The 9247-nt window shown below is 52.0% G+C and overlaps 1 protein-coding gene across 6 annotated transcripts in view; it reads left to right on the forward strand.

Annotated features, from left to right (window-relative positions):
* Positions 1-9205, forward strand: part of EZH1 (enhancer of zeste 1 polycomb repressive complex 2 subunit) — a 34105-nt gene extending 24900 nt beyond the window's left edge. For 5 of the 6 annotated variants that reach the window (XM_084982733.1, XM_084982731.1, XM_084982734.1 and 2 more), the window contains exons 14-21: positions 948-988; positions 2000-2125; positions 3520-3698; positions 4494-4589; positions 4972-5053; positions 5530-5610; positions 6443-6527; positions 6810-9205. In XM_084982733.1, coding sequence (XP_084838859.1) covers positions 948-988; positions 2000-2125; positions 3520-3698; positions 4494-4589; positions 4972-5053; positions 5530-5610; positions 6443-6527; positions 6810-6870 — 751 coding nt within the window. In that variant the 3' untranslated portion in view covers positions 6871-9205. 6 annotated transcript variants of the gene reach the window in all.
* Positions 9206-9247: the final 42 nt, after the last annotated feature.

Genomic DNA, 9247 nt, shown 5'->3' on the forward strand with positions numbered 1-9247 from the left:
AGGTTGTGAACTGGCCTCATGGCTCCACCCCGAGGCCATGTCTTCTCATTGGTTGTTAGTTACCACTTCCCCACTTCTCAACTCTGACCAGAGTTTTGTTTTTTTTTTTTTGGTTTTTTTGGTTTCTTTTTGTTTTTGGCACTTGCGTTGTTTTTTTAAGTTGCATAATAACACTGATTGCTAGCTAGCCTTTGCTTAGGATTGAAAATGCTTTGTTTTGTTTGTCTTTTTACCGTTTCTTGGGCCTCTCCCGCGGCACATGGAGGTTCCCAGGCTAGGGGTCTAATCAGAGCTGTAGCCACCGGCCTACGCCAGAGCCACAGCAACACCAGATCCAAGCCACGTCTGCGATCTACACCACAGCTCACGGCAACGCTGGATCCTTAACCCACTGAGCAAGGCCAGGGACTGAACCCACAACTTTGTGGTTCCTAGTTGGATTTGTTAACCACTGCGCCATGACGGGAACTCCTGTTTTGTTTTTTAATTTGACAGTTTCTTCCTTAAGGAACTGACATGGGCTCTAGATAGGAAAGGAGATCCCTGTGGCTTCTCCCTTTCAATTTCTTTACCCAGAGCAGATTCCAGAAAAGCCTTCCCACTGCCCCATCCTGAAACGCCCCCACACCTCCACCTCCCCAAAGGGAGAAACAATAGCATTTTAATAGACATAGAGGGTTGGGTTTTGTTTTGTATCTGTTTTTTGTTCTTTTGTGTATGTTTGTATATCAAGGGGGTTTTTTTGTGTCTAAACCTTGAGACACAGGCCTGCTGCAGGTAGGATGGACTCCAGCTTCTATGGAGCAGCGTAAAGGCCTCCTGTGAGGGCCTCTGGGGAGGATCATCAGTCATCAGACCGCAGTCCCTTAAAGCGGATCATGCTGTCACTTACCCAAATCTGCAGAATTCTCCAGGGCTGTGACCCAGAGCCATATCATCTCTTTCAGGTTGTGGGCTGCACACTGCAGGAAAATTCAGCTGAAGAAAGGTAAGTTCTGCCAGGGCGCTCCGCTCAGGTCCAGCCTGAAGCCCCCCTCCCCGCCTCACCTGTGGCTGCACTTGACCCTGGGTTTCCTCGCGTTGCAGATTCCCCTGCAGCGGCTGAGGAAGCTCAGCTCCTCCCTGTGGCCAGGAAGACCACTCAGGAGGTAGAGTTACGGGCCTCGTGATCTCTGACTTTGATCATGTGCCATTTGCCAGGTTCTAGGCATCATTTACTGTTTAAAATAACTGCCCCGTAACCTGGACCATTTCCACGCTCTCCCCACAAAGCAAATCACCCCCTTGTAGCTTATGAACCACCAGCACTTGTGATTGCTTCTCACTTCAGGTGCTAAATGTGTGTCCAAGTTTACGGTCAGAACAAACCTTCTTCAGGGAGTTCCCGTCGTGGCTCAGCAAAAACTATTCAGACTAGTGGGAGTTCCCGTCGTGACGCAGTGGTTAACGAATCCAACTAGGAACCATGAGGTTGCGGGTTCGATCCCTGGCCTTGCTAAGTGGGTTAAGGATCCGGCGTTGCCGTGAGCTGTGGTGTAGGTTGCAGATGCAGCTCGGATCCCACGTTGCTGTGGCTCTGGCGTAGGCCAGTTGCTACAGGTCCGATTAGACCCCTAGCCTGGGAACCTCCATATGCGGTGGGATCAGCTTAAGAAAAGGCAAAAAGACAAAACAAAAAAAACAAAAAAAAAAACTATTCAGACTAGTATCCACAAGGATGCAGGTTCGACCCCTGGCCCCTCTCAGTGGGTTAAGGATCTGGCATTGCCGTGAGCTGTGCTGTAGGTCGCAGATTCGGCTCATGGCTGTGGCGTGGTGTAGGCTGGCAGCTACAGCTCCAATTGGACCCCTAGCCTGGGACCTCCATATGCCGAGGGTGCGGCCCTAAAAAGCAAAAAAGAAAAGAACCTCCTTCGAAGAGGAGTGATGAGACACTTAGGAGGAGGGTGGCCTGGGAGCCTGGGCACAGCAGTGTCCTGTGTCTTCTTTCCTTTCCCAGATAACTCCTCCACCCAAGTGTACAACTACCAACCGTGCGACCACCCGGACCGCCCCTGTGACAGCACCTGTCCCTGCATCATGACTCAGAATTTCTGTGAGAAGTTCTGCCAGTGCAACCCTGACTGTAAGTTCTCTGTCTCAGTAGTTGGCCTCGGCACCCCAGGTTTCCCTCCCCCCCCCTCCCCCCCCCGAGCCCTTTGCTGCCTGTGGGCCCTCTGATAGTCTGCAGAGGAAACCAGTACTTAAGATCTAGAAAAGTCCCTTTTTAAAAGCCCTGAGGTGTATGATTTTAAAAGCAACCATTAGAGGTCCTACTGTATCCAATCGCTTGGGATAGAACATGAGGGGCGTTCCCGTCATGGCTCAACGGAAACGAATCTGACTAGCATCCATGAGGACACAGGTTCTATCCCTGACCTTGCTCAGTGGGTTAAGGATCTGGCATTGCCATGAGCTGTGGCGTAGGTCGCAGATGCAGCTTGGCTCTGGTGTTGCTGTGGCTGTGGCCGGAGGCTGGCGGCTACAGCTCCCACTCAACCCTAAGCCTGGGAACCACCACCACATGCTGTGGGTGTGGCCCTAAAAAGACAGAAAGAGCAGGATGAGGGATGATAAGAGAAAAAGAATATATATATGTATGTGTGAAACTGGGTCACTTTGCTGTACAGCACAAGTGGCACAACATTGTAAATCAACTGTACTTCACAAAAAATAAAAAGCAACAATTGCACAGAAATCAGGTGCTTTCCCAACCTCACCTTCCAGGGCAGCATTAAGAAACTTGGAGTCTTTTTCTTTAAGGTGCAGACACAGCCTCCCTCTCCAGGATGTTGTTTTACAACATGTCCAGGTTACAGTTCTCTGTCTTTTAGACTAATATCTGGAGTTTTAGCGTCAGGTTGGTCTGGATGTCAGCAGAGGGTGGGAGGAGGCTCAGAGTGCTTCTGTTTCACCACTTCTCCCCCACTCAAGGCTGAGCAGTTTGATGGCAGCCTCAGAGCTTGCAGACCTTGGTGCCCAGGCAGTTGTGCTGGAAGCACCTCCTGGCCACAAAGCAGATATCAATCTTAACCACAGTGGAGGGGTGGGTGCTCGTGCTGGGAGGGCAGTGGGTGGAGGAGGGTAGCATAGAACGGATGCCTTCTGTTTTCAAAATGATTATTGTTTTCACGGTGAGGATTTACCAGTGAATAGCACTGATTGCTTTTTCTCTGGGGCTCTCTCCACCCACCTTCCAAATTCTACCAGCAAAGCAAAGGGAGAGCATTGTCAGGGAATCTCTAGGAGACACATTTCCAGGGTCAAACCTGCTGTCTTGCTCCCAGGCATGAATGTTGGGAGGCACTCCCTTCTCTCTGAAAAACATGTGACTGTGTAATTATGGAGAAGGCAGCTTCTCTCCTGTTTTGCCAGATATCCTTGAATCCATAACATTGACATCCCCGCTGTCCCTTGAGTCCAACCTGAGCCCCAGCATCAGCCTGCTTCTCTCCCTAACCTTCCCTGTTGTCCACACAGGTCAGAATCGCTTTCCTGGCTGTCGCTGTAAGACCCAGTGCAATACCAAGCAGTGCCCATGCTACCTGGCGGTGCGAGAGTGTGACCCCGACCTGTGTCTCACCTGTGGTGCCTCAGAGCACTGGGACTGCAAGGTGGTTTCCTGTAAGAACTGCAGCATCCAGCGCGGCCTCAAGAAGGTGAGGGCTCTTGCCAGGACTGAGGACCAGATAGAGCGGGAAAGACTGATAATCCACTCGGCCTCTTCTACCGCCTCCTTAGGGGGTTTGTACACCAGCGTGTTGGTAAATCCTAACAGACACACATTTCCTGAGTTCAAGCTTCTGGTCCTCGTGAGGGATTATAAATGTGACCCCCCAGGTGTTCCCATTGTGGCTTAGTGGGTTAAGACTCCGACTGGTATCCATGAGGACTGAGGTTCGACCCCTGGCCTTGCCCAGTGGGTTAAGGATCTGGCGTTGCTGCAAGCTGTGGCGTGGGTTGCAGATGCCCCTTGGATCTTGTGTTGCTGTGGCTGTGGTATAGGCCAGCAGCTGCAGCTCCGATTCGACCCCTAGCCTGGGAACCTCCATATGCCGCAGGTGTGGCTCTAAAAAGAATAAATAAATAAATAAATAAATAAAATGTAAAGAAAGGAAGGAAAGTGCCCCCCGGACTGGCCAGACAGAGGAGCAGAGAGGAGGGCCATGCCACTGATGTCTATTTTTACTCGGCACCACAGTGCGTTCCACCGGCTCCAGTCCAGGAAGTCCCCAGGGCTAGAGGAAGGGGTGCCACGTCTCCTTGTACCGCCTCCTTTTGTTGTTTTCCCCCCACCAGAACACAATGGCTGAGCCCTTTTTCTGTTTTCAGATCCTCTTACAGTTGCTAGTTCTTTCCACCCTGCTCCCCCACAGCACACGTGCGCATCCAGCACGCAGGCCCCTGGGCTTGCACACGCCCTGTAGCCTGAGGTTTGACTCCCTCTCCCCCAGCACCTGCTGCTGGCCCCCTCAGATGTGGCCGGATGGGGCACCTTCATCAAGGAGTCTGTGCAGAAGAATGAATTCATTTCTGAATACTGTGGTGAGGTGAGTGCTATCGGTTTGGCCCACAGTCTTTATCTGATGAGAAACCCTGATTTTCTGTGGGCCACACTTCTGTGAATTAATCTCTAAATAACTCAGCTGAGTTCTCATGTGGCCTCTGGGGGGGATCCCACAGAACTGTCTGCAGCCCTGAAACAAACCACTCTGCTTCGACGTTTTGGCAACTGAGGCTACATGAGGGGCCAGGCGCGGGACTCTGGTCAGCTCTGATGCTGGTCAGCCTGGGTGAGGATGGCGATGGAGTAACCCAGGCTCCCCCTCTTATGATTCTGGTCATGGTCCTCGGAAAGCCCGCTCTAGGGGCAGGGTACCGTGCCCGCAGCGGACAACTGCATCCCTGTTTGTTGCTTGTCTGTCTCTGCAGCTCATCTCTCAGGATGAGGCTGATCGACGAGGGAAGGTCTATGACAAGTACATGTCCAGCTTCCTCTTCAACCTCAACAATGGTACGGAGTCTCTTTCCCTCGTCCCCAGCTGGTCTCGGGCAGGCCTTTCTACCAGGTTCCCCTGGTACTAGTGCAGGTTCCAGTCCGCTCTGAGGCTGCTGAGAGGTGCGTAGAGCACGGTGGTGAGACTGAACTTAGACTCTCTGAGCGCCAGTTCACTTGCTTTGGGAGAACCTCCATTTCTGGGTTGTGTTTGTAATTGGAGCACTAGGCACTTACACCTTAGAATCCTTCCTGCCCAGTAGGTGGGAGGGGAGGCCTATAGATCCAACAAGAAGGAGGCACGTAATGGGAGAGCCTCTACATGAGGCTGGTTCCTAGGCTGCCTGCTTTCTCAGCTCCTGTTGGTGTGCTGGGCTTCAGATCCCCCTGGATTGTATTGTTTCTGTTACTGTTCCATTGACTTCAAATTCAGGCTTGGAAGGCCATAGAGCTGCCTGGTGAGCCCATGGTCTTCCTCGGTTTACTTAACACAGATTTTGTGGTGGATGCTACCCGGAAAGGAAACAAAATTCGATTTGCAAACCACTCAGTGAACCCCAACTGTTATGCCAAAGGTGAGTTGGCAGTAATATGGCAGGTGGGCTGGGGGATGGATGCTTCATTTACTATGATTTCTATCCATTATTCTGTTTTTTGTTGTTGTTGTTTTTTAAATAGCTGAGTCGTTTCTTTGTCAAGGGATTATCATGATTAATGTCTGGTATCATTCTGAGTCTCTCTCTCTCTTAGTTTTATAATCTGCTTTTTTCACTGAATACATTATAAACATTTTTCCCAAACCATGAGTCTTTTAAAGATAATTCTTTCCCCATGTCACTAACCAGAATAACAGATTTAAAAGAATAGAGATGGAGTTCCCTGGTGGCTCAGTGGGTTAAGGATCTTGTTATTGCTATGGCTCAGATTCGATCCCTGGCCCAGGAATTTCTTGCATACCACCAGCACAGCCCAAAAAAAAAAAAAAAAAAAAAGGAGTTCCCATCGTGGCGCAGTGGTTAACGAATCCGACTAGGAACCATGAGGTTGCGGGTTCGGTTCCTGCCCTTGCTCAGTGGGTTAACAATCCAGCGTTGCCGTGAGCTGTGGTGTAGGTTGCAGACCCAGCTCGGATCCTGTGTTGCTGTGGCTCTGGCGTAGGCCGGCAGCTACAGCTCCAATTAGATCCCTAGCCTGGGAACCTCCATATGCCACAGGAGCGGCCCAAGAAATAGCAAAAAGACAAAAAAAAAAAAAAACTCATAGAAACAGCTTCCTTCATTGACTGCTTTCTAATTCCTCTTCATTTATGTTTTCACTGGGAATTTGGAGAGAATCAGCCCGGACTCACTACTGATTGTTGCCTTGGAGTTGACTAGGAATCTAGCCTTGGGTTTATCCTCTTTGCAGTGGTCATGGTGAATGGGGATCATCGGATTGGGATCTTTGCCAAGAGGGCAATTCAAGCTGGCGAAGAGCTCTTCTTTGATTACAGGTGAGGCAGCCAGGAATGGTCCTAGGGAGGTGGCCTCGGGGGTGGAAGGGGTGGCTGTCGAAATTGATTTGAGGGCTTAAGGTGAGTGATGGGGATGAAGGGGAGGATCTCGCAGAAGTCAAGGCTTTCTCTTTGTTCTGCCCTCTGTACCTTGCCTCGGAAGTGGGAGCGCTGTGAACCGCTCGTAGGGGGTGGGAAAGGAAGTGAAACCAGAGGGGACTCCATCTTTTCAATCGCAGAGGCCTTGGTAGTAACCCCGTTCCTCCTCCTGCTCTGAGACAGGTACAGCCAAGCTGATGCCCTCAAGTACGTGGGGATCGAGAGGGAGACCGATGTCCTTTAGGCCGCCTGGGCCCCACACCAGCGCTTATGGTAGCGGCACTGTCCTGCTTTCATGCACACACCACTGCTGCTCGGAGTTTCCTGCACTGTGTGTCTCCCACACCGAGAAACCCCCACCTGCCCCATCTAGTGAGGCCTCTGCTGTGTCCAGTGGGGACAGAACTATTTCAGTGAGAGGGGAGACGGAGGCAGCTAGGGCTTGGGCTCCCGGGAGAGAGAGTCGCACAAGTGGGAGACTGCATCTCAGGCCTCGGAGGAGGAGCGCACAGGCTGGGGGCGGGTAGCTTAGGCTTAAGTTCTTATCAGCTGCCCAGGCCACGGGCCTCAGGAATCAACTTGGACAGCTCCTAACAAGCATTAGCCTGTAACTCTGACTTTCCGAATCAAGAGTCCTTCTGTAGTTGGGTGGCCAGCGTATCTCCCTGTGGTCCCAAGACCTGGAGAGGAGAGGCTAAGTGACATTTGGTCCCAGGAACCTGTGAGTGGGCAAGGTTAGAGGTGAGCCTGATGGGCAGCACAGACTGACCTCAGAGGGGCGGTGGGTCACCTTACTCTCCCTCTTTCAAACCAAAAGAGTGTGGGCTCTAAGTGTGGATATTCAGTGCTGGGAGAAGGAAAGCCAGGTGCCATCCTTCCATAGGCAAAGTGGGAACCAGCCTGACGACGGTAATTAAACTGCCAAACCTGGGGCCCAGCAGGCTTTGAGAAACCTCCTGTATATGCCCTGGAGATGGATGGATAAGTTTTCAGATTCCTGGGAGCAGGTGCCAGTGCCCTGTCAGCTCCTTCCAAAGTTTTCTCTTAGCAGCTGCAGGCAGACATTGGGCCACTGCTGAAGAGGCGGAGGGGGATGTGGCCTGGGTGTGACGCTGGTTTCCTGCAGCTGTAGTCCTTTGCAGGCCTTTCATTCCCCTGAGAGGCTAGGCCTCCGGGGCCACTCTGGCTTCTCTCTTCTGGGTAGAGGGGCGCAGGCCTGGACTAGTGAGGGGGAAGGTTGTTTGTTGATTACTTTCCTGTCTGTAGCGCCTGCTGTTGGAAAGGGCGAGTTGACAGTGTTTGGAGGTGGGCGAGGAGCTCGCAAATTGCACGTGTTTAGGATGGCATCATGCATGCGGTGCAGACTGGCAGAGGGTATGTGAAGTCTCGAGAAGACACAGGCCAACCACCCATGCCAGTTCATGGTGCCATTCTCTCTGGGAGTCAGGCAGAGCAAAGCACTTTATTTCCTTTAGAAGGTCTATAGATTGAGACGGAGTTTGAGCTAAGGGCTCTGGGGTCCCCGCCCGCATCTTGTTCCTGAGGGAGGGGGAAGGAGACAGTGGAAGCTTCCCTCCAGTTCCGTCTCATGTCCTGGTGGAGTCAGGAGGAGCTGCCTTGAAACAGAACTGCGTGAGAAGGGCACTAGCTCGAAGAGCTGCGCCTGTATCCACAGTTGGTGCTGAGCTGCAGGGATTAAGGAGCCTTGCGCTGGGTAAAAAGACGTGGGCAGGTACTGACTGGCCCGGGGAGTGTTAGATCGGGATCAGCTTCTCCCTTCTCTCTGGGGAATCAGAGCCTCTCTCCCCCACCCCACCCCCCCAGTCTAGGCTGCCCACTCCCTTCCTCTAACCCCATTGGCTGTCCTGTGAAGCAGGGAGTGGGGGTCCCTCTGGCCAAGCTGTCACCTAGGGATTTTTGTGGGATACACACACACACACACACACACCACACACCACACACACTCACATACTCTCACTCACCACACTTGTGGGCACACATGCACTCAGCACTGACACACGCCTAGCCAGTTCCTGACAGAAGCCTCTTCCCACCTGATGGGGCCAGCCCCGCCATGAGTCTGAACTCTACGTCTGCTGTGGTTTGTATGCACTGTGTACTGGAGACACACGCTGGCTGGACTGTGGGATCTGAATTACTCATAAATTATAGAGAAAAACCAGAGACAGATGAAGGAGGAGGAGTTAGGACTGTCTGAAGTGCTAGGGGCTGGTTGTGAGGAGTAGGTGGGGAAAAAAATTACTTCCAGCCTTTGAGAGGCTCAGCTGAGCCCACCCTTCCCTCGGTGTGCAGAGTCACTGCGGCTGATCCCCTCGTTCCCCAGCATCAGACCACTAAGACTCCTGTTCCTCCAGCATTCCCATCCCTTTCCCCTGCCACCCCTCACCTTTAAATGACGGGTCTCAACCCCTCCCCCCCGGACATGTAATGATGGATGGAGCAAGGTGGTGGGATGTGGGGGGAGGCTGGCATATGTGCGACTTTATTGCCAGTGGATTTCACGCACTTTAAAGTCCTGTGGCTTGTGACCTCTTATCTGAATAAAATGGTAGAATCCATTTTGCTAAGTTGTGTACTGTGTGCTTTGGGTCCCAGGATGG

The sequence above is a fragment of the Sus scrofa genome, chromosome 12, assembly GCF_054392235.1.
Source record: "Sus scrofa isolate SSC_HxYL_T2T_F1_AM1 chromosome 12, Sscrofa_HxYL_maternal_Yorkshire_Landrace_v2.0, whole genome shotgun sequence".
NCBI lineage: Eukaryota > Metazoa > Chordata > Mammalia > Artiodactyla > Suidae > Sus > Sus scrofa.